General features: G+C 35.7%; 1 protein-coding gene across 3 annotated transcripts; it reads right to left on the bottom strand.

The window, feature by feature from the left end:
* Positions 1-1,848: 1,848 nt before the first annotated feature.
* ALX1 (ALX homeobox 1) lies at positions 1,849-24,906 on the bottom strand. Of its 3 annotated transcripts, XM_081596154.1 has the most exons (6): positions 24,345-24,580; positions 24,109-24,216; positions 23,558-23,710; positions 20,213-20,517; positions 17,058-17,186; positions 1,849-2,481 (listed from the first exon to the last, which is right to left on the bottom strand). In XM_081596154.1, exons 3-6 carry the CDS (start codon positions 23,688-23,690, stop codon positions 2,161-2,163), a joined length of 888 nt encoding a protein of 295 aa, XP_081452280.1. In that variant the 5' UTR covers positions 23,691-23,710; positions 24,109-24,216; positions 24,345-24,580; the 3' UTR covers positions 1,849-2,160. The 3 variants fall into 3 exon arrangements, with proteins under 3 accessions (XP_081452280.1, XP_081452278.1, XP_081452279.1); XM_081596152.1 differs by having other exon boundaries at positions 24,109-24,906; XM_081596153.1 differs by lacking the exons at positions 24,109-24,216; positions 24,345-24,580 and having other exon boundaries at positions 23,558-24,020.
* Positions 24,907-25,878: the final 972 nt, after the last annotated feature.

The following is a 25,878-nucleotide window of genomic DNA, read 5'->3' as shown; positions in this document are numbered from 1 at the left end:
ACTGCCTTCATAAAATGTGAAGCATGATTGAGGGTACAAACTTTAGGCACGTGTCTGTCCATGAAGACTACAAACTCATCAAGAACAAGAACTATGGATCCATTACTTATTTTATTATCCCAAATAGTACTTCACACACTATAGGTGTCAAAAAAACCCGTGCTGATTGAATTAAATTTATACAAGAACTGATGTAGAACTTCAACTAAAAACATATTATTAAATTGAAAAGAATTGAGTTACAGAAGCTCCAACTAATTATTAGAATAGAATGAGGATAAAAACTTAGAGAAGGAAAAAATAAGGCATGAAGTGAAATTCAAACCTGATTTAAAAGTTTTATCTCTCACTTTAATTAGGCAAGGGACCTTAATTTTCAATTATGAAAAAAAGCCAAACAAAATGAACATGGACACCACTGAGTGGGGAAATTTCTGAAAAGAAAATCTTACATTTTAGTTCTAAGTTTTAGTTCACAAATTTCTACTGACCACATATATGTGTATATTAGAAGTCATTCTCTTCTAAAACATGAAGGATATTTAACAGCTGCCTAAACAATCCTTGAACAAAAGCTCCTGCATGTAAGCATAATTCTCAGGGCCAAATTGCACAAGTTTGTCTTGGGAACAAAACTAAAAAGAGAGAACACAAAAGTCATAAAGAACAGAGTGATTATGAAGTCAAAGAATGTTTGTTTAGGACATCACTCATCTCTATCATCTGCCTAATTTAAAATTTTATTACAGAAGATGTCTAACTGCTGTAAATATTTTCCCACTAGAGACACTTGCCGAATTTAAGTACTTTTTCTGAAATTTAATTTTTAAAAATCAGTTAATCTTGGCCTTTAGCCTTTAGGGCTTCCATGCATATCCCTAACGGCTGTAGGAACCACAAGGAAGATTCTGAGAACAAAGAGCAGATCGTGCTCTGATCCAAGCCATGGAAGTCATCTTCATTTCAATTAATTTACTTTGCCTTTATGAACTTAAGAGTCTTTCAAGGAGGCTGACATTTCACTCATCTGAAAAATCCTGGAATGTGACAGGGGAAAGGGAGGAGAAGTAAATCAAAGGGGTTAGCAGTTTTCCAGATGCAATGTATTTTTCTTCTCTTCTTTTCCACCAGAAATTTGAGAAGCTTCTGACATTTTAATTCCGTGCAAAACCACAGTAGCAAAAAATGTGTACAGCTTCTATGTCAAAAACATAAACACACACACGTGCACTTGGACACACTCATGATACAAATATACATTCCAATTCGCTGTTCCTTTAACTGGATATTTCTTTGAGTGTATTTATTAGATGTTTGTGTGTAGTTTCACTGACACCATTCTAGTTTAAAAGCAACAGCAGACTTTGCAACTTTCTTTTTCTCTTGTGTGTGATAACTGCTTGCTGAGGCTGTGCTCGCTTGTTCATTAGAAAAGATGCTATTTATAGAAACAGTTCTCCTAACTATACTTTTAATCATATCAGGATATTTCAGTTATCACCTTTAGCCACATGGTTTCTGGAAACGATGCCCAAATATTTCATGCAAATGCTGGTCAATTCCGAAGAGCTCTTTTTTCATTGTATGGAAATTCACTAAAACATCTAGAGGTAAAAAATCTTCGAAGCCCATAGATAAATTCTCAGCAACAGAGGATATGCCCATTATGCCTTGGAGCCAGAAATGGAAAAATGGCAGTTAACTCCCCAAACACCCTGCTTCAATATTTACCTGACAGCTTCAGTATCTTGACATTTTCCCCAGTGCATTTCCTCCTTTTTCAGATATTATTTTACAAGGGATTTCTTGTTATACAGAACTAACATAAATCAATCTATAACAGAGGAATTTGCTTAATACATTTATTCTTTTAAGAAGTTGCATGATCATATTTCATCGACTCGTACAATAGAAAGAAAAATCTTACTACTAAAACAGAGTTTGTGGAGATGGGTGCATGGTAAACCTATTTAGTCTTTTCAGAGGTTCATTCTTAGATTTTAATGTTAAATAATAACAACTATTCATTTAAGCTGGTCTCACTGTATATCTTGACCTTTAGCAATTCCACACACAGCAGCTTATTGTGGTATCCTTTAAATAGGAGAAATAAGAATGTTTTACTTTGCCATTAAGAGAAAAAGAAAAGAGTACTGTATGTTACATGGCCCATGAAATATTGGCAGTGTGCTCCTTGGCTTTCATTCGAAGAACTGCAATACTGGAGGACCTCCTTTCAAACTCTGGCTTTGTCTCAAATGCATGTCCATTGGCAGCCCCGGGAAGAAGAGAGTCAGTGAAAAAACTGTTGAGGGGCACGTGGCTGAACTGGTTCTGGTGGTTTGAAAACCCTGTGTAACTGGAATCTGTCCGAGGCGAGTGAGAGTAAGGTGTCATACACGAGGAAGTGTCACGTGGTAACATGCATGAAGTAACCACAGAACCACCACTTGCATTTCCTGCCCACAAATTGTTCTGAATCTGGAATATATAAAACAACAAATATTACATTTACACGTTCTCACTTTTGTTCCTTACTTTTGGGAAACTGAATTTACAAAGCTTTGCTAACTGTTCTTTGTCTGCTCCTATTGGGTGGTCTATAATTTCATTCTGAGTACATCAAGCAATTACTGAAAAATAATTATTTGAAAGATTCTTCTAGTTTGTTATACTGGAACGGATCACCAAAACCCACATACCTGACCACATAAAATACTCTCAATACATGTCAATCTCTTGAGGATTCTTTTTACAGTCATGATTTTTAAAATGAAATCTGATTTAATCATTATTTTTGATCAACTAATGTGTTTAGGAAAGTGATTAAAATATGATTATTAAAATATGATTAAGTTTAAATATAGTTTTCATCTTTCTAAAGAAAATTACACAATTGCATTTTTTTTTTAAGTTCCATAGCTGACTCAGTGTGGCAGTTTTTGCTAGAAACCAGTGCTGATACCAGGCTGGTTGTTCTTTAAAGATATTTTTGATCAAAATTCATTTTGGAAAATGTTTACTGTTTCATTGTTTTTCATTCCCTCTAGTCTTGAATATCTCTGTGAAAAGGACAATTATATACATATTTTAAATATTTATTCTATGATTTATATAAGATACAATGAGGTTGCAGCAGAATTATAACATGTAAAGCAGATTTAGAATTCTAAAATTTGACCAATACCCAATAATGGAAGCACAACTGAGAAAAAATATTCAAGTATTAGCAAAAATACTATATGAATAAAAATTAAGTATGAGGTAACAACTTATAAGATTGAAAACTGAGTTATCACTTATGCCCAAGAAATTCACAATCATCATATTAAATCCCTATAGGAAACATTTCTATATTGTGCAGTATTATCAGCAAACACAAATTTCTTTCAAGTTACTAGCATACAAAAGAAACACCAAGTCAAATTTGTATAGTATGAATTTTAAATAGGAGGCATCTTAGACCAGCTATTTAAACAAGAGCAAGGAAAAGGATCACGTGCACCTCTGAGAAGCACAGAGAAAATCATGACAAACGCAGGAGCTGGGAAAAAGCAAGGAAAACGCTGCCTGGCACAGCACAGCAGAGAGACAAAGCCTTGGAATATGAAATTTGAAAATTACATGCCGTTTACAATATCATTACACTAGATTTAGATTTCTACTAAAACATAACAGCAGTATATATAGTTATCCCATCTGGCTTTCTTTTCTTTTTTAAAATCATCATTAGAACAGAATAATCAATTACTTAACACATATAGAAGAATAATTTTCTTATATTTCTTTTTACATAGAAATTTCAGTCTACTACTGTAGCCTCTGGTATACTCTTACAAAACCCAAGCTTAAGCCATACTTTTAAAGACAATTTATTTTCAATTAATAACCAAAATATGTTAATGAATCTTCTAGATTACATTGCAGAGACATTATTCTGTCACTCTGAAAGGGCCACTTAACCATTTTCAGGACTGAACAAATATCATCCTTTAGGCGGGGCTTCAATGATTGGCAAGATGCTCATTTTAGTGTTGTTTTTAAAGTAGTTCTTTATATAAATATATTTTCTAAGCTGCTTTAAATATGCTAAATCTATGAGAGATATCTATAGACCTCTATCTAGCTATCTAACCAGCTGTCCATCATGATTTGCATACTTTATCAATCTTTAAATTGTCATGGGCTGTGCTGTTTAAATTTTGGCTCATCCTACTACACTATCCCACTTTACCCAAAATATGATGACTGGTGTCAGTGATTGCTGAGCTATGTATCTCAAACCAACAGGAGGGGCTGTTAATGTCATTATTCTGTCAAACTAGTTCTTCCAACTTGATCTGGGTGATTTTCCTCTGACATTCAATCAAACATTGTGCTCCACTGAAAAACCACAGTCACATGTCTGACAAAAAGGCTTTCAGGAAATGAAAGTGAACTCGCTTGCTTACTTTTGAAAAAATAAATGCAAGGCAAGATAGTGGTGGAGAAAGATTATTTAGACTTTACGTTTGTTAAAGGATTCCTCAACTTACAAAGCATGGTGCTAGAAATTATTATTGAACTCATCTACTTGTATTCCAAATGCATAGAAATATATTTAACAACTAGGTAAAAAAAAATAAGGAGAGTAAAAGCAAGGAAGGTGATCTATGAATTTAAATTTTAAGTATTTTCACCCTAAATGAATTTAGGAAAATCTCTCCATTTTCTATGACATAAGCAAATATTGTTATTTTGATCAAAACTTCTTACCTGAACATGATCAAGCAAGTTAAATGCATTATTTTTCATGAAACAGAACATACAGAAATGTCTTCTGAACAGAACAAATTAATAAAGCAAGTTACCTACAGCAATACTTTAGTTGGACTTGAAGAGATACCCAAATATTTTCATGACCAGAGAAGCTGTCACACATTTACTGATATGCCCGGTTTCCGTGATCTCTGTCTCCCATCTCTTCCCTGTCTTTGATTTCCAAATTTCTGGCATGTTTTCACTTGACTCTGGGAATCTAGATGGTTTCTATATTAAAGTTGGATGGAAATCATAAAACATAATATCCCCAGTGAACAGAGGTCTTGCTTCCTTGGACGCATTTCCTCTGGAGGTATAAAACATCTGATGAGGACAACCAAGACCATGCTCGTGATCTCTAACAGTTATCAATTAATGGCCACATGTCAAGCATTTTGCTAAAAGCATGATGACTTCTGAATCCTTCCAATACACAAAAAGGTATGTGCTTTTACTATCCCCATTTCGTAAAAAGTAAAACTATAAAAGAGAGTTTAAGAATCTCACTCAAGATTGGATAATTCCCACGGAGATCAAATCTGAACCCCAGAAATCTTAAGAAATGCTACAATGACATAAAAACTAGTCTTATGAGTTATTACTTATGAAATTATTTACTTATTCACAATCCTAAGTTTGTGTGTATTTATAAACTCCACTTTCTGAAAGCAAAATTCCCAATGATCACTTACAACTGTTTCTCATCCCTAGGCTTGACACAGTACACGATAAACCCTTGGTACACATTTATTAAATACTGGAAAATCTCTTAAGAATATGAAATTTGGACTGATTTATCTTGCAGATGTAATCAAAATTTTGTGGACAATTTATGCTAACATATCTAAAATTTTTTCCGATGATTTGAATGCCAGAATCACCATACTACACAATCTTAACAAAAATCATGAAAATTACACAGCTAGAGACTCTGTTTATTCTATATCTTTAGGCAGGTAATCTTTTTTCTTTTTTGTTAAACACTTATTATCTTATCTTCTGGAGATTCTGATTCATTAAGCAGGTAGTGTACCTGAGGGGATCTGTACTAAAATAATGGCAAAGATGATAATGGGGCTTTCCAGGTGGCCCTAGTGGTAAAGAACCCACCTGCCCATACAGGAGACACATGAGATGTGGGTTCAATCCCTAAAGATGGTAAGACACAAAAGCAAATCAGAACATCACTGAGGATAAAGAAATACTATTGAAGTTCAACTTCCTTCCAAATGCAAAAAATTCTCATACATTTTCAATTACGTTCAATTTCTGTGATAAGATCACCCTGTTTTAAAAAATATTCCATTCCCCTCTGGGGAGCTCTGTAAAAAGATGTAATCTTCCTCTATCTATTTCTGTTCCTTATACAGAATAAGCAGCATCCTTCTTACATGAGAAAATCTTCAAATATCATCATGAGATTATTATACAATCATAAGTCTCTCTTCTCTACAGATTCTTCATATTGATTTCCAGACAGTATCATTCTAGTCACATTCCTTTAGATGTGTTGGAGGCTGTCAATGCCCTTTCACTCTTATAAACATCCAGCACTGACAACAGAATATAATATTCTAGATGTTGTCTGATCACTGTAGGGATAATCTAGCAGGTATCACCTTTGTTCTAGATCATCTACTTCTATTAATGTTTGAAGAAGTAATGTGGCTAAACAATAAAGTTGTTTGAGCTTGTAGTTTAAATAAATCTACCACTGTCCAGGTGGGCTCCTTCTATGTCTTCTTCATTCTATTCTTCTAAGTGGTCATTTTAAAACGATGTGCTAGAATCTGTAAGCCATACTGTCTAACAAAACTACATATATATTTAACAACAGAGAAGTCATACAAAAATCTTACTCTCTGACTTATTAGACATTACTTTGCCAACAAAAGTCCGTCTAGTCAAGGCTATGGTTTTTCCAGTGGTCATGTATGGATGTGAGAGTTGGACTATAAAGAAAGCTGAGCACAGAAGAATTGATGTTTTTGAACTGTGGTGTTGGAGAAGACTCGAGAGTCCCTTGGACTGCAAGGAGATCCAACTAGTCCATCCTAAAGCAGATCAGTCCTGGGTGTTCATTGGAAGGACTGATGTTGAAGCTGAAACTCCCAATATTTTGGCCACCTGATGCAAAGAGCTGACTCATTGGAAACGACCCTGATGCTGGGAAAGATTGAGGGTAGGAGGAGAAGGGGACGACAGAGGATGAGATGGCTGGATGGCATCACCGACTCGATGGACATGGGTTTGGGTGGACTTAGAGAGTTAGTGATGGACAGGGAGGCCTGGCATGCTGCGGTTCACGGGGTTGCAAAGAGTTGGACACGACTGAGAGACTGAACTGACTGACTATATTTGATGTTAAATTTTGAAATGAAAGTATGTTATTTTTTCTAAGATCACTCTTATCTTTCTAATATTTTTTATACTAGTTCATAGACAATAGCACCAAATAACTTCTTGTAAGCATCTAACTGTATAATATGCAAGAGATTTACAATCAGGAGCAATGTTATTGAATGCCCACATTCTTTTTTATACGTGCTTTTAAAAAAAGAAAAGAAAAACAGAAAAAGAAAGATTGCCTGTCTTTACATTTTTTCTTCTTTGTTGTGTTTAAAAGGAGTAGATAATCGAAAAATATTCCATGTTTTAATGTGGTTCACCGCATTTTTTAAAGTTTTGGGGGTATGTTCAAAGCATTGTCCACAGAATTTAGCCAACTGCCTCCCATTAGCATGAATGAAAGTTTAGCTGACTTACTACTCTCCACTTTGAATGTTTGCCCCTTAAAGTTTTTCTAATCTAGTGAAAACTTTATATTTAATTATTCCACAGCTTTGAATTTTGGAGGAAAATTTTTTTTTTTTTCCTGATTCTTTCCAAGCTCAAATCATTTAATGTTCACCTTCCTTCCAAGGAATTAAAAGCAATAGTTAGAAGGAAAGGGTTAATATATAAGTATACACCCATATATTAAGAGTTCTTTACTGTGAATCTATGTATGTAATGAATTGAAGGAACAGAGTAAATCATGGATAGGAAATTATAAATCTCATTGACCTTTACCTTAGAAACTTGATATAGATATATTCTTTACATAACCAAAGCTAGAAAGAAAATTTTAGTATGCTAAATGTGGTATATATTTCTAATGTATTTTCTGATTTTACTGTAGTGGGGAGTTTTTCATACTTCTAAAAAATCTCTTAATCTAGGTTTATTATTCTTTCCCTTGGTTGTAAAGTAGCATGATATGTAAAAAAATATCAAACAGTTTTCTGATTTATATACTCCATATCTCAATGCTAATGGTATTTATGGAGATATTAGCCTATGGAATTTAATCTGGATTTAATAGAAATACTGGAAAATGTGAGAATATAGGAGTAATTTTAGAGCACTCTTAATTTTAAAGCATCTCTAAAGCCAACTAAATAATTTTTTTTCTACTAAAATAAGTTTACTTAATCTTACTCCTCCTCTACATATAGACGGTTTCTTTCTGCCACCAATATTTATATGTACACGAGACACACACACACACCAGGATACATGTATTATTCTATACTCATACTACCTTCACATCACAGCCCCAACAGTTCCCTGTGGGAGTTAAAAGGCTGCTGTGAAAAAACAGAGATCAGGGATTCACAAAGAAGTATTTGTGATGATGTTACAGCAATAGTTTCTTTCCATTAAAATCAAAGAGTTGATTTTGGCTTTTCCTGTTTGACAGAATGCTTACTTTTATTGACTACTCTATTATCCAATACTTACCTATAAAGATTTATTACCACATTATCACTATAGAATTTAATTTACCAGATTTTTATATGGCCTCTTTTAAAAATGCAAACATCACTTTTTACAAAAGTAGTTTGATCTTTTACGAGACCATTATAGTCTTTATTAGCATATCCCCTCCTTTAAAATTCAGAGGGATAAAGTATTAATAAGAATCATATGCTTATTAACTTGCAGATATTTTTAGCTGTTGGGACCTTAGGATCCCATTAACTTTTCTAGTAACTACATCAGTAGGCTGCTGGCAGGGAGAAAGGGTATAGGTGTTTTTCTAAACAGTGAATTTGCTACCAGTGAATAAATAACATACACTGAGACTTTGTGTACCTGGGGAAAAAAAAAATCTCAACTTGAATTAATCACACAGTGAAAAGATCAATCTGAGCACATTTAGGTACTACTTGAGATAGAAATGAGGGTACGTTTTCATCAGCGCCCTCTTATTAGGTGTAATTTTAACTAAATATACATATATATATGTATATATAAATACTAAGATTTTGGAGGAATTAATTTAATCTCAAAAATTTTAAAAATGGGTTGTATTACTAAGTTGAAGTGATCAGAAAGTATTTATTCATCAGAAAAGGATCAAATGTTAATTGTTCATTGCTACTTTGAGTTCTTAAATGAAATTTCATCTTAGAAATGTATATATGGATTTCAAACAGGAGGATTGCCTTTTCTGTTTAAAAAAACCACTATTAGATGTAATAGTCACGTGAGACTAACAAATTGAGAAGAAATTTGCTATACCAAAAAATAAAAGTGTGTATCTCTTGTTAGTGAAAAACTTAAAGACTATCTCAATTAGTCTCATAAGCAATGTCAATGTCTGTAAATTTTCAGGATGACATCATATAAATGTTGTTTAAATTTTGCATTATTCAAATAATATTTGAAATATGCTTCAAATCAAAGGTATAGGAAACATTAAGAACATCTTTCTTTTCCTTTACTGTCAAATATGTTCTTAAATTTTAAATTGTGATCATTACAAAAAATTTTTATAGGAAATCTCACCCTACATACCTTAAAATGAAACTTTTCAAATCAACTCACTTAAGGAAAGAATAAAATCATAGCACTTGGCACTTGCTATTTTTTTAAATATTTATCCAGCGACAATTATCATTTGAGGTATCTTCCAATTATTTGTCACCTTATTTTTCATGTATTTTAATGCATGCATGCTAACTACTGTTGATTCACGAGTGCCTAATTCATTTTTAATGAGAATTCAACTATGTAAAAAGGTCAGAATTATAAGAAACAAAAATTATAAGTTTTCTTTGTAAATTATTAACCTAAAATGTAAATCAAGTATGCAAACACAAAGTATTTACACAGTATATTTTTAATCTTAGAGTGTTTCACAAGGTGTCATATACAAGCTTGCAATTTATTCTTAAAATCCTGAGTCAAGTTATCAATTATATTCATCTTATATTTGAGTTAACTCTAATTTTATTTTTGTTATTTTAAAATCAACTGTGCATTTGCACTAAAAAGTCTTTCTATTTAATGCTCCATAATTTAGAATAAAAATGAAAACTCACAGACGCATGTGGTTTAATAAATGTGGTACACATACAATTCTGGATTAAAGTATATCCTGAGGTTCACACTAACAATAATGTTTAAACTGCAGGTTTCAATCCATAAGTTCTCGTAGACTTCTCAGACTTTGATGCTTAATTTCCCCGCTCCTTCTTCCACAGGTAGTTTTAATATGTATGAACAATTTACTTTTATATTTTTAACTTTTACTTTTTATTACTTATTTTGACAATCTACTCAATTTACTGATTTACTCTTTCTTCTTAAAATACAAAATATGTACAACCAAATCAGTTAAATACAACACCTTAACAGTGTTCACTTAACTAAAACCAAAACGAATACAAAAACCAGCTAAGTTATTACTACTATGTAAAGTCTTTAAATCACATTTAATTTGAATATTACATTTCAAAAATAAGTCTATTTTCATAATCAATAATGTCAAAGCACTTTACTTCTTCTGGAGAATATTCTTTACTTCTTTAAAGTATCTAGGATTACTTTCACCAAATAGAAGAATTATTCACTGTCTGTGTCTAGCTGTATCTTTACTTAATCAATTCTAACAAAATCTACCTCCTGCTACACATAACTGTTTTAACATATACATATATGTGAAATACACTTTATATGTTTTTATATAAATATATACATATTTAATTAAATTAGGAACGGTATCTATTGTAAAAACTGTACTGATTTGAATAAATTATATCTTTCTATAACTGTAAATATTTGTGCTTACAATCAGTGCTAAATTGTATCACTTGTTGACCTAATGCTAATATTTTGTCCCTCCATTCATAAAGGAAGTTTCATTGTATTACAATATATGACCATCTCATTGGTTGTTTGAAACATATGGAACTACTCATTACACAATGTGTCACATATAGCTAAATTATTAACATTTTTAAAAGATCTTGGGGTCTTTGTTTACTTCAAATACTTGGGAAAAAACAGAAATAACAGTGATAAAAATAATACTTTTTCTAAAGGTAAAAACTGCTCCAGGTGCCTTTTAATCACTAAACCACAATGGTTAAAGGAAACAAGCTTCATATTCTTTATTTAGCTTAAGTAAAGGTAAACTTTAAGATTAGGAGAGAAACTTGTTGATAGAAGAAGGTAGGGTAAACAATATCTTCATAATCACTATTTTACAGAAACTTTTAAAATTTCCTTTAAAAACTGTATAGCAATGTTTGAAATAGAATGTGTTAAGCTAAAAATACTATAAAGCTTTTCATCTGTTTTTTTAAATTATTTTAGTGACTACAAATTATCTATAACTTGAATCCAACATTTGCTAGGTTCAAACTCCAAGTGGCATATATTTATAAAGGCATCAATTAAACAACAGAAAGCAAAAGTACTACATGGGTCCTTTTGTACATTTGGAAAATAGGTAAAATTATGACTCCACTATATACTAAGTAAAACCTCACTGAAAATTTTGGTAGGAAGACTTTCAACCTTTCTTTTGAAATTTTTGATGAAAAAATATTTTCTGAGAAAATAATTTTGATGGATTAAGAATATACTCAAATTTTCTTAAAGCTATCATATTTATTTGGTCATCCTAATTTAAAGAAGAAAGTGTATTTAACTGAATTTGTTCTTTCCCTGGGATCCCCAAATAGTAAATTTACTCACAGAATGTACTGATTTAAATACTACAACAAAAAATGGCATTCAAACCACTTAGCTACTTCTCTACTGCAGAAAAAAAATTAATAATGACTAATAGCTATTATAGAATCATGACTATTTATTAAGCCCTCATTATGTACTAGGAAATACTTGGCATAAACTATTTTAATTTTCACAAATAACATATGAACTTCTATCACCATTTTTATAAATGCAGAGAAATGTTCCTAACGGTTGATTTATTTGCCAAAGGTCTAAAAATCTACTAAGCGGCAGAGCCAGGATTTGAACCCACAACTACCTGATTGTGAAGTCCAGAGTCATACATTAATCCACGGCCCACCCCAAATCCCAGGATTTAGCTCCACAGACTATTTAGAAATCATTTTAATCCTCTCCATAACAGAAAAAATATCATCAACATCTTCATCTACACTAAGACCATCAACTCTATTACTAACTGTACCTCAGTTTTACAAGAATCAAGATCAAGGAAGTCCAGAGACTTTTTCAAAGTCACCCAGCTAGTAAATGATCAAATTAATGTATGTTTAATCTGAACTAAACCTAATGGCACAAAATGAGCACTTCTTCTAAGAATGAAGGCTGGCTATAATCTTTCGCTCAGTCATGTCCCACTCTTTGCAACCCGAAGGACTATACAGTCCATTGAATTCTCTAGGCCAGAATACTGGAGTGGGTAGCCTTTCCCTTCTCAAGGGGATCTTCCCAACCCAGAGATCGAACCCAAGTCTCCAGCATTGAAGGCGGATTCTTTACCAGCTGAGCCACAGGAGCAGTCCATAATCTTTCTAGAAAATATGTATAACTTAAAAAATATTTTATTCATCAAAAATAATTATTTTAAAGATGCTTTAGTTTTAATAAATTAGAAACACATTAGAATCTAATGTTGATAGATACCTGCTTGGTTCTTAAACTCAAGGACAAAATTATGTAAGTTTCATTTGGTGTGCTAGATATAGTCTGCATCAAGAAATGTTTGCAGAATTTGTTATATCTAATTTCCAATCCGTCTAGAAAGCAGGAGATTTTGTCTGGATCATTTGTATAACCTCTGTGCCTAAAACAAGACTGAGCATATACCTGTTTGATTACATGCAAAACTATAAAACGATAAAACTCTGGAAGAAAATGAATTAAGCTGCAAGGGGTCTGCGAAATCTTTCTAGTCTATTCCTTTCAAAGAGGAAAAGTTAGCTGCTTAAGACCACAGAGCTGGTTGAGAGCAGAGATTCGGAAATCTCCTGTTTTATTAAAAATAGACTAATTTTGTTTTATAATGTACTCCTGAAAACTGAAGTGAACTACAACTTTTTTCACATCTATTCGGTGTATATATAATTTGTTTAATACTGTGATGATACAAATGTTAAGGAAGAACTGAATCATCTTTCAAATACTTTACATCCTAAATGGTGTGGCAGACATTTTTATACACTCCACCACAAAGTCGGTGAGAAAGTGACGCACTGGCTGAGGGAAAATTGAGAGGAGGCTTCCTGGTTTAGGTGAGGGAAAGGGAATTCAAGATAGAGGGAAACAGATTCAGCACAAGCAATGAGGCTCTTTTCTAAAATATCACGTAATGGAGAACATCAAATAATTTAATTTTGCTATACTGTATTGACAAATGGCAACTGATATTGTGACCCAAAATAGAGCTTTAAAAAAATAACACTACTATTTTCACTACATCAAAATATACTACCTTTATTACTACTGACATCACAGTACTCACTTTTTTGTTTGCTTTCAAATATGAGCAAGTTTTAGAAAAAGAGTTTCTTAGTCTAAGAAGTATCTACATTTTTTAAATGTTTTATTATTTAGGCATTTTTCCTTTCCAAAGTAAGGTGATGTTTTAGGGTCCAAATTGAACTATTTCAATACTCAGTGTTGGTTTAAGGATAAAATGTTGCATAAGGAGCCCGGGACTCCTGAACTCCAAACACTTGGGCTCAAATTCAATGAGTTAATGGCTATAAGAAGGAAGCCTGCCTTAAAATAAGCCCTCAACTGGTAGTTACTACTTTTACTGCTACAGCTGTTGTTACTACAGTGTAATGAAGACCAGTGAAAACAAAGTATTTAGAACATTTTAGAAAGTATTAATTACTATTCATAAATAAACATTATATGTTATATATAGATACTTTATGCTAGGTAAGATTATGATACAAAGGCTTACTATTATGGGCAGGCTGAAGGAGATCATTTTCTAAACCATTTCTGGTTTTGATGTATTTCTGTGTATGCTTTTGCTTCCCTGCCAAATTGCTAATTCTTTATTTCTGTCCTGCCTGCCAACTTTTTCTAGTTCCAACTTTTTCGTAATTAATAATTTTTTTCTGTAATTAGTAACAGTAACCACATTCAATATCTTATGGCACTGAGTTGGTTAGACTCTTTCAATTCCTATTTTTCCCATTATAAACTATTTTCAAGCCACGTGATTTTTTTTTTTTCTTTTTAAAAAGAAGTTTCCTTAGGCTGAGTCTTGAGAGACATGACTTTGGCATAGCTATTTTTTCAAACAAACTAAAATAAAGTTAACCACATATTTTTAACTGAAATAGAATTTTCCCCTGACTTTCTTCAATACCTAGAGTGGGGAGTGGGAGACACTTGATTTCAGAATTTTTGGTAACCAAATATTAAATGACTTAACAATACAGAAAATTACTGTGGATTTGACAGTCTTGATTTTTATCATTGTTAATGAACTGCACTGTCAAAATAACTTCAACATATGATGTCTGTGTTCCCATATTTAAATTATGAGGTGGTATAACCAAATATACATAAAAATTACGGAGAACCCGCAAAGAGAAATAAGTGCAAAATTCTATTATCTCTGAGGGGAATTTTTTTAACTGATCCTTTGTTGGCATGAAAAAGACCATCAAATGTATAATTTTACTGTACCATTTCCTTTCCTGCTTGAGCTCCTCGGTGATGTCATTCTGCTAATTGCTAATATCGAAAGCTACGAGGCACAATAACATAATGGAGAGATAACTTTAGGGGGTGACTAAAATTAAGGGTGACTAGTTAGAGTGTATTGTTACATTAAGCTTTTATACAGAGCTTAATCGGTGCAAGGCACTATTCTACACATTTTACGATATTCTAAAGAAGAAAGGGGGGTTAGCAACAAGGCAACTAAGAGCAAGGAGCAGAAAAGTGGAAAATAGAACTAAGAATAGTGAAAGGAATGAAGACTGAAATAATAAGGTGAAAAAAAGGTACACTGCAGTCAAGTGTTGTGAGATAGACTTAGCAGTAAGACTGCTTAAAGTCTATTTGAAAAGAGTTCATAATTTGTGACTTTATTATTTCTAAAGTCATCACAATCAAGAAGTTTAAAAGTATGTAAAGTATATGACATCTCTGTTATTTTTCCATTGTTATTTCACTGGTTGGCAGTGAACATTTTCTGCTCCCTTGAACTGAACTGTAGATATGAATAATGCGACTTAAGTCTTATGCTCTTTTGCTATTAATCATTTAATCATGTTACTGACCCTTAAGAGCCACATTACCTCTGCTTAAATCTGAGCTTTACTACACTAACAAAAGTGAGTTGCTATCTCACTTTTATTAGTGGCAGTAAATACCTCACCCCTCTGTGCCTCAGTTTCCACATATAAAAAATGGGAATAATTAATATCACCGACTGCATAAGGTTATTGGAAGGATTAAATGAGTTAATAAATGTACACTGCTTAGAACAGTGACTGACAGTGAGGGCTATAGTCTTGTTAACAACTAGGAAAACTGCAGTGCCTGCTCCCATGGAACTCACACCTAAAGGAGAAACATCCTTGCAGCATTTTGCTTAGAACTCAACCAGGACGCTCAAAACACGTGGTGATGGGAAGGAACCAGGAGGATACACATATTTTTAAAGTCGGAGAAAATATAAAGGAACTACTTTAAGGGAAATAAGGTTCTTCCTAAGGTATGGGCCTTTATTCAAAAGGTACCCATATCACTGGTCTTTAAGGAAACTGAAGTGGCAAGGCTTAGCTGGAGCAGCCCTTTATAGACTGCCCTGTAAGGAACCACTCGTGTGATCATGGACCAGTTCTTTTTCTTAACTAATCTGGGTCTGGTTTCCTGACTTTTAAAATGAAGGAACTAGGTGATCTCTAAGGCTCTTATTCACATATAATATTACATTAATAAATTTCATGAATTTACCTGGAGGAGTAAAAGTCTCAAGATAGGTTTTTAAAAAATCATGAAAGGTACAAGAACACAAAGACAGCGAGAAATTAAAGGACTGAATTCATGCTCACAGGGTATGAATTTACAGTCAAAGAAAATGAATATCCTTAAGTTTGGAGCTATGATGATTTGTTTACTGGACTATCAAAATATTCCATCAGTATATGTGTTACATATTTATTTTCAAAGTAGTCTCTTACAACACACATCATTAAACAATAAGGAATTAAATAACAGATGGCTTGTTCCTTATAATACACATATTCTTTATGTAGCAAATACAATTTTGAATATTATAATTCAGTAGCAGGAAAAATTAATATCCAATTACAAAGACAAAATATATTTATGTACATTACAAAGTATGAAAAAACAACCCTCTTTAAATTAAAAGAAAAAATTAGACGAAAAAAATTTCTAAATACTCTTAATGTGAGACAATTTAAAAATTAGGTCCAGAACTAATTCTATACATGTTTTTAAGTCACAAAGGGATAAATGTTTCCTTGAAACAATAAGCAGTTTCAAAGCTGAAAAGACAACATAGGAGAAAAAATAGTTTTAAGTGGAACTGAAAGTTTCATTGGCCACATTTAACAGTAGGTTATGGTACAGTTTATAAAAAAAAAGCCACAGAGCAATGTTTTATGTATTTTAAAAGTTAACAAAGGCAGTGAGTCTGAATTATTAAAATGCAGAGTAATTATGAGACATATTATTAAATGATGCTACTTAAGTTGTTGCAATGTATACCAAAGAAGAGACCTTGAAATATTTTAAAATGAATGGCTCTGAAAAAAATAAATAAAAATAAATATTTTAGCAAAATAAAAATCTAACAAACATGGAAACAATTTTTGGAGATTAAAATTTTCATTCTTGATGATTATATTAGACGTGATAAAGCTTATACTAGCCCTTTTAAGAATATACAAACCACACTTGTGTATCTCAGTGTTCTGTGCAATTTACCATACCTGTGGATAGCTGTCAGTTCTTGGCAAAACTGATATGTCATAGGTGGCAGCAAAATGGCTCTTAGCTTGTTGGATCTGGCCATAACGTTCTCTTTTTCTCCATTTGGCCCTTCGATTTTGAAACCAAACCTAATTTTTTAAAAAAGCAGAATTTCAGCTAAGGAATAGCTGGTAATGCAAATATGATGGTCAAAGACTTAAAATCAGAAAGGTAAACCAGGTCAAGAAAACTACAAAAGCAGAAATGTTTTTATATTAGAAAGGGATCCACAAGTTTTACTTTCTATTTTATTTTACCCCGATATGATAAGTGCCACGTCTACTAGGCAATATAGTTTAATTGAATGAGACAAGATGTTTTCAAAGCTTTATTTAATATGTCTGAGCCTCTATTTTTTTTTTTTTACTTATGGAAAATAAAAAAGAATTAGATCATATGACCTTGAAGATTCCTTATATTTCCACATTATCATAGATAATGATCCTCTCTCAGAGAATGCAAGTCTGAAAGACACTCATAACTTTTTAATTTGGGGTTATGTATATAACATGAACTCAGCCAATCTACAACCAAATTAATATCTAAGTCTGTCAAAACAATTATCTTTAAAACATGTCACAAAGTGAAGGCTCTTATGGGCTGTACCCAGACTTACAAAAACTTAGAAAAATGTAAACAAACACATTACATCTAAAACATACGGCACCAGCAGAAATACAATGATTATTTAGAAGCAAACTAGTAGCATTACATGTTATATTGAGTATGATAAAGATTATGGGTAAAATGATATCATCTGAAGCTGAACTATGGTTTTAAAATATACAAATTGTTTATAACATAAATTGTATCACTTATAAGATTTATTTCCTCTTATAGAAAATGCTCATAAAATCTTAAAGATAATTTCTCCAATTTAAAATACTTATGGATAATATAAATTTTAAAAGAAACAGGGAGATATAATCAAGTGTCAAGAAAGCCTGTGTATTAGTATGGCTTCCTAAACTATTTTCCAAATTTCTCTAATTAATTACATAGTAGAAACATCTATTCTATCATCTATCTTCCTCAGAGGGTTAAATATTAACCAGTTCACACTTGTAAGATCTCCAGAATCTTCATTTTAATATTTTAGGTATTAAAAGGTTATACAGAAAATTAAATTCAGCATGTATAATTTGATATATAATTTTACATGAGCAGCTTTCGGAAAGCTGTTTAGTCTTCAGAGAACTATCTTCAGAATACAAAATATTTAGTAAAAAAGCTGAAAATGAATTATAAAAATGCACATTGTAAAAAAGCATTTCATTAAAATTTATTTGAACTTTTTATTCTTTTTTGTATTCAATTCTACTCTTTTATATCTTTTCCTTCACACTTATGGAGACATGCTAATATTCAGTCTGGAGTGTAAGCAAGTATTGCAAATTTAAGATGGCAGTTTGAAGAATTCTCAGCAATTAGAAGAAGGCAAAGACAGCTACCTGTTCAGATGGTTTTTTGGAACACTGCTGGTAAGTGTGTATTACCTACTATATTACAGGGCTTAAGACAACATCAACAACAAAACAAAGCAAAACACTTTTTTGTTTTCTCCATAGACAGGCACCAAGAGCATACTAAGGGAATTTAGTAATGAGGGCTTTTTTCTTTAGAAGAAAACCTTGACAACCACCTTAAAATAGGTGCCAATTACCACTCTTATGCAAAAAGCAAGGAGACTACCTGAGTAAATTAGGTTCAGGCTGGCTCTCTGTGCCTATTCTTAGACCAAAATTAACCAGCACTTGGTGAAATATTAAGGGGAAAACACACTTTGTGCACAGCTGATCATCTATATGTAAACATATTTTTATATGGTTATGAGTCTAACTAATTCAAATATATGAACACAAGACCAAAACACACACGGGTGGGGTTTGTGTTAACATTTGACAATTCTCAAATTCTTTCTTAGGACTGACTTTCTCCATGTTTACTTCCTGAACTAAGATAAAATAACCATTTGTCTCTATAAACTAAAGCAAAAATCTGCTGCTTGTTACTCCTGCACAACCAGATGTTGTCTTTAACAATGCATAAGAGACTTACAATGGCTCAGTCTTCAGAAGGAATACTATTACTCCACTCAGAACAAAAATTTATTTCTTTATTCTAGTGGTTTATGGAAATTGCAAAATTTAGTATAATTTTTTTTAGAGTCGTAAAAACACACAAAAAGAAAAAGGTCATTCTCCTGAATTACTCTTACTTGGGAATTAATAAAATAGCTTAAAAATTTCAAGGCTAGGAAAAATAAAATATGCTTAAGAGGTAGAATTTTACCCAGTATTTTTAATTTTGTTTTTTCAAATTATTAAAAAATTTAGTATACTGAATCATCTAATTTGATAATTTGAACACAATTTTAGATACAACTTAATTGAATTTATACATTTAAAAGTTACTTTTAAGATTATTATTCCTACTGCTTCTGAAAAAATCATGTAAATTATCCAGATTTTAAAAATTACAATGGAAGGGCATGTATTGACAATAGCTGGGACTAGAAAATTGTAGATTGCTTATACAACCTTTCTTTAATTATGTATAGTGAAAATAGTTTACAGTATACCTAACAGCTGAGAGTTTGTGAGACTGTCCTTTTTTTCTTTGTTTAATTATAACTCCAACCTTGGTAAAATTATAGGTGCTTATCGGCCATTATACAAATAACTTACAAATCTAAGGTATATAACCCCAAAAGAGCTTCGACGGCTGATACAATAGAAAAATAAAATACATGAATTAGTAAATTGGGTTTTTGTCCTTTAAATATCACTTTTTGAAATCAGAGATTTGTTATCTTATTCTGTTCTTTTAAAATGATCATTAGCTTTTTATGCCTAATAAGTCAAGCTCTTTTCTCTTAGGCTTGTGTGTGAGTTGTTAAATCATTTGCAAGTAAAAGTAATTTTAGTAGACTTACATGCCTCTGCTACACTGTTCTCTATCTTCAGCAGGAAAATCAGTTCCTTCCATTGTGGTAAAACTTTGGAATAAACTTTGTGGTAAAACTCTGTGGCAACTATGGAATTATTCTAACACTACCCGCCACCCACCTCCCAGCTCCAAACGCACACAGCCTCCAGCCTTCATCGGCTCCTACCTGGACCCTGGCCTCAGTCAGCTCTGTCCTCAGAGCAAGCTGTTCTCTGACATACACATCCGGGTAATGGGTTTTCTGAAAGACCTTTTCCAGCTCCTCCAGCTGCAGGCTGGTAAAGGTGGTTCGGTGTCTCCGCTTCTTACTGCTGGATACGTTGCTGTCACATTTATCCCCAAGTTCGTCCAGTTCTCCCTTTTCTGGAATCCCTTTCACAGGAGACAACCGGAGACTGTTACAGTTGTCCATAGCTCTATTTAGTTCGGTGTGAAGAGGCTGTCCTTCTACTTTAGTGATCCCATAGTTCACTGCACCCAGAGGGGGGAAAAACAGTTCTCAGGATTGCAAAACACCTTGATGAAAGAATTAAGTTGAAGTGATACAGAGCATCAGGCAGGTAGTCTGTTATGATTTATCGTGCCGGTATTGATTTGATCATCATATTATCTACTATTGGGCTTCCCTGGTGGCTCAGCTGGTAAAGAATCTGTCTGCAACGTGGGAGACCTCGGTTCGATCCCTGGGTTGGGAAGATCCCCTGGAGACGAGAACGGCTACCCACTCCAGTATTCTTGCCTGGAGAATTCCACACAGACTGCATAGCCCATGGGGTCGAAAAGAGTCAGACACAACTGAGTGACTTTCACTTTATCTACTATTATTAATTCGCTTTGGGCAGGTTTAGAATCATCTAAAAATGTGTACATGGAACTTATATAATTTGCCAGCATCACATATAGTTCTGTTTTTCAGTATTAATGTAATATTTATCCACAAAATTTATAATCAAAGTAGTCAAATTAAAAGATGCTCTGTTTTAAAAAAAAAAAACTAAATGACCATAATTTTTGAAAAGTGAGCCGAATTTCATATGTCTCATTTATTCATAGCAGACAAAAGTAAGCTACTAACAGGGCTCAAAAAGGACATTTCAATTTTAAATACTGTCTGTAAACCAAAATCCATACTCTTCTCAAAGTTATGTTTCTCCTCCACACAAAACCTATGGACTACAGATTTAAGAAATGGCATTGTTTCTACTATATTTCCAATATTTCAACTGCATATCATGTCCACATTTAACCTTTTAATTTCAAACAGTGACCTACTAAGTTAAAAAAAGAATTTTTCATCAGTTTCTAAAAGTGTTGTTACAGAAAATGATGAGATTTAAGTAGACTTCTTTAGCTTAAAAACTCACTTGCAGTTAATCTAAGTATGTCAAATTTATGCTTAACTCTTTTAAAACATGAAATTGTCTTAAGATAGAAAACTTTACTCTTCCTTTCAGTAAAGCACAGAAATTAAAACATCTATTAGAAGATTACAAAGGATATCATCTGGCATTCTGTTTAGGGGTGTTTTAATTTCAGTGATTTCCTCCAGATTGTGCCCCACACACAAATGAAATGGCTACGCATAACGAAATAGTAAACATTTTTTTAAGTCGGCTCAACCATAACAATGATTTCCAATGAAATGCTATGCTTTTTTCGTTTTTGTCTATTTTTAAATTCTTACAGTGTATTTTTAGAAGTGCTTTACTTTGGTCATTATACAAATGTATTGAACTCTAGCACCTAGGTAAATCAAATACCCAATAGCCTTCAGGCAAAAAAAAGATGTGATGTAAAACTAAATATAAAAGAGAGCCTTGACTGATTAACAAACAATACAGTTTTGTCTCCTTGGGCAGAGTTAATGGGGAACTGCGGTAATTAGCGATGGGGGAGGGGAAACGGGCGTGAGGGTGAGGGCATCTCAGGAAAAAGGCAGGAACTTTCCTAAATTTAGCGGACTGCTTGTTGCCTACATTCACCTTACTTAAAACTTTCCTATTAAAATCCATCCTAACAGTATGATGTTCTTTTAAAACTTTATAAAGTATCAAAAATCACCTATTTCTTTATTTTTGGAATCCCGACAATTTAAATAAAATATTATGATTCTTATACAGCAGTCAACAGAGGACATTTCAGAATCATTTAAAAACAAATCTTGTCCCTGGAAATAACTTTATGGATACACTTTAAAATTCCAAAATAGAAATACTGCAATCTGAAATACAGACAGAAAGTCAAAACTTTAGTATATTAAAATAATTTGTTCGCGTCTTTCTAAATAAATGAGACTTCACGGTTTTTTCTCTATTGTTTGTTCCTTTATTTTTTATTTAACCTTGCAAGTCAAAAGTAACTGGCAGCGTTGAACAAAATAAGTAAAATATACAAGGACTTTTTTTTTTTAAGCTTATTGCGTACTAAGTATTTAGAAGAGGAGCTACTTTGAGCCAGTGGCTCGCCAGATTGTGAACCTCCATTAAAATAGGGGGCGGGAGGCTTGTTGTAAATATTTCACACTTAATTCGTTTGTTATTTTAAAGCAACCCGCTCCTTACAGCTTAACTGTGGAATATATACAATGATAAGGAAAAGTCCTCTTGGAATTGTAAACTTGCTTTAGCTGTCGCGATCTGAAAAAAATAGGTTTGTATCGGGTTACAAGATAGAAAAGATAGATGGTTTGTTTTGATAACATTTTGACTTTGAGATATTTGGCCATCCAAAGTTGAAGATTTCACCCAGAAGCATTCCGAAAGGCTTCTTAGGCGACTTCTACCATGGAGTCACAAAAATCAGACAATGCGGAATTCACGAGTGAGTGATTATATTGGGATTCTTTGCCCGAAGCTATGTAAAGTGATTTGGCGTTTAACAAACATTTATGCTGTTGTAGAGCAAACCCAAAGAAGCAGAAATCACAAATCCACAGAAACTCATCTAGTAACCCTCTAACTTCACAAAAAAAAGATATCGTTACGTCTTGAAAAATTTTTAAAAAAGGGGGGATTTTCACCTAAGTTTTCTTGTTCGTGACGGCAGTGACGTCCTCTAACGAGCTGTGATGGATTTCAGCTCCCCCGGCCCGGGGCAGCGCGGCCGGCTCGCAGAGGAAGCGCGCTGTCTCGACTCAATTACGCTCTATTTAGCGCCCTATCAGTTTACGCCCGGGTCCTGGGTAGCGGGACTCCAGGGCCCGCGAGGGACGCGACTCAGCAGCAAAAGAAGAACCGCGAGGATGCACCCCGGGGGCGTGGGCTCCTTCCTTGGCTCACCCTCACCACACACACACAAAGTCTGCAGCAGCCCCAACTCCGCTTCCTAAAACCAGCGGTGTTCCACCGCCTTCCTCCGCCCTCCAGCTCTCCCGCTCCCCTTCCTTTCCTTCCTTCTTTCCTTCCTGTTTTCCTTCCTTCCCTCCGTCCTTCCCTCCCTCCCGGTCCCGACCGGTCCCCGCCCTCGGATTTGCGGGTGGGCTTCCGCGACCCCCCTGGAGCAGGGGACTCACCGCTGCTGTCCTGACAGGGCGAGGTCCTCTCCAGGCGCACGTGATGCTCGGCGCGGGGCAGGGGCCCGAAGGCCTGCACGCATTTGCCCGCCGACGCTTTGCTGTAAAAGGACTCATTGTCCAGCGTCTCCATAACGTGCTCCAACGCGCCTCCTGCGCCCATGTAAAAATCACTGTTTTTACTCGGTGGGCTCTTGAGGGCAAACTTCTCGCTCAGAAACTCCATAATCCTGGAAAGCTGTCGCAGAGCTCCCCGGGGCTCGGAGGGCTGGAGCGCGCTGGGGGAGGGAGCGAGTGGGCGGGAGGAGGGAGGGCCGGAGAGGAGGGAAGGGGAAGCGAGCGCTGCGGCGCCTGAAGCTGCCCGGCTCCGAGCCCTTTAAAACGTCCCGGCTGGAAAGGGGGCACCCGAAGTTGCTTTTATATCTTGAAACTCAGCTGGGCTCCTCGGGCAACCTCCCAGTTCTAATGAATATGAAAATAGGCAGGCGACTAAACTCCACCCCGGGCCCCCCCTCCGCCCCCCACCCCACCCCCATCTTCCCCCCACTTACCCAGGCAGGGCGCGTCCAGGCCTAGGTTAGACAGACAGCTCCATTTCAGACAAATGCCAGCAGGGACGAGGCCACAACACTCAGAAACATTGTCGCCGCGACAGTGGACTGGCATTTCGGAAGAGCTTGGTGAGATCGCGAGGCAGTTAACCTTCCACTCCCCGCGCTCTGCGCCCTCCGGGGCCACCCGCCCGGCACCGGGTCCCCACCCCGCCCCCACGCCGGCCACTCGCTACCAGAAAGATTTAGAGGCGTCTTAAGAACTTGAAAGGAAGTAATGCTCTAAGGGGCTTTTATTTCATCCGTAAATCGTTTATGTGGAAGATCCACATTAATCCGAAGCCCAAGAAGCCGGATACGTGGGCAGCTATTAACTGGGCTGGCCGTGGTCGAGGGGCCGCTTCCAATCCCGAGGAGTTCGGCGTCCGGGCGCTCTTGGCGCTTACGAACCCGTGGCCTTTCCTTTCTTTCTGGAATGCGGCGGCGTGTGGATGTGGTGGCAATGGGAGAGGGAAGCCGAGCAAGGCATTGAAACTATTATACCAATATCAACCTCATTTCTCCACCCTCTCCCACCCTCCCCTTGGTTCACGATTTTATCGTTAGATCCAGATTATTTTAAGAAACCCCGATAGGAAAGGTGCCTCCTAAGGGTCCTTATATAGGCCAGAGGGGTTACATAAAGGAGTTTATGAAAGAGGAAGGCCTTCATCGTGGTTTTTAAAAGACGATTATTTTACTTTTAACGAGTCGCGGTGGAGTTTGTAAAAGCGCGTACGGGGAGCGCCGGGCGCGCGCGGAGCTGGGCGCACTGGCGAGGCGGCGTCCCGGCGCGGGCTGGGCCGGGGCTTCGGCTCCCGCCCGAGGGGATAGGAGGAGGTTAGGGAGCTGGCCGCTCTCTGAGGGAAGAGCAGCGCTACGGGGTGGAAAGCCCCTCTGTGAGGCTTTAGAACTGCCTTTGGTTTCGGAGGATCCCGCCGCGTCGGAGGGAAAAGCGTTCAGTGCCTTGGGCAGGAAGAGGCCGCCATTAGCAACAGGCCTCTTAAACTGGCAAATTTGGTGAAAACTCCCACAAGTTGGGCATTAAGGATTGCGCCCTCCACGAGAGGCCTCCGCCCGACAGCCTTTCTCATACAGGCCCTAGCCGTGCCGATGGCGTCTCCCCAGCCCAGCGGGGCAGCACCCGCAGCCTTGGGCACGCCGGGCACCCCGACCCTGGCGTGGCGAGGCCCAGCCGAATTCTGGCGAACCTCCAGAGGGGTTCGGGAATCTCCATATTCTTCAGGGTCTTGGCTGACTTAGGACTCACTGGAGACCCTCTTCGAGGCCACAGTGTGCCGCAGCCGGGCGAGAGCAATGATGGAGCGCTCCGCATCTCAGACCTGCGCCTCAACACTGCTCTAGAAGCGCGGGTCTTCAACTCAGATCGGGCCGAGTGGAACCTGAGCAGGCGGCCTGGAGCCGCAGCCTCGCTCTCTCGGGACGCTTCTCCGAAGCAGGGGCACGAGATCGGCTAGTTCACGTGGCGCCGCGCCCGGCCTGGCCTTGAGCGCGCACTCGGGTTCTTGCGAGTTGACACTATTCCTGAATGATATAACTTTTCCTGTAGTATTATTACTATCTCCAAAGCCAGGCAGCCGGCACCAACCACTAATTGTTAAATCTCCAAGGGGCGCAAAGAAAAGCTTTCGGGGACTGCGGTAAGGGAGAATTCCAGATCGCACCAAGGCGCACGAACTCCTAGCCTGGCATCCAGAGATGGAAGGAGGG

The sequence above is a fragment of the Giraffa tippelskirchi genome, chromosome 4 (assembly GCF_054371585.1).
Source record: "Giraffa tippelskirchi isolate mGirTip1 chromosome 4, T2T-mGirTip1v1.2.pri, whole genome shotgun sequence".
In the NCBI taxonomy this organism is placed as follows: domain Eukaryota; kingdom Metazoa; phylum Chordata; class Mammalia; order Artiodactyla; family Giraffidae; genus Giraffa; species Giraffa tippelskirchi.
The sequence above is the reverse complement of the archived record's forward strand: the minus strand, read 5'-3'. Positions and strand labels throughout refer to the sequence as shown.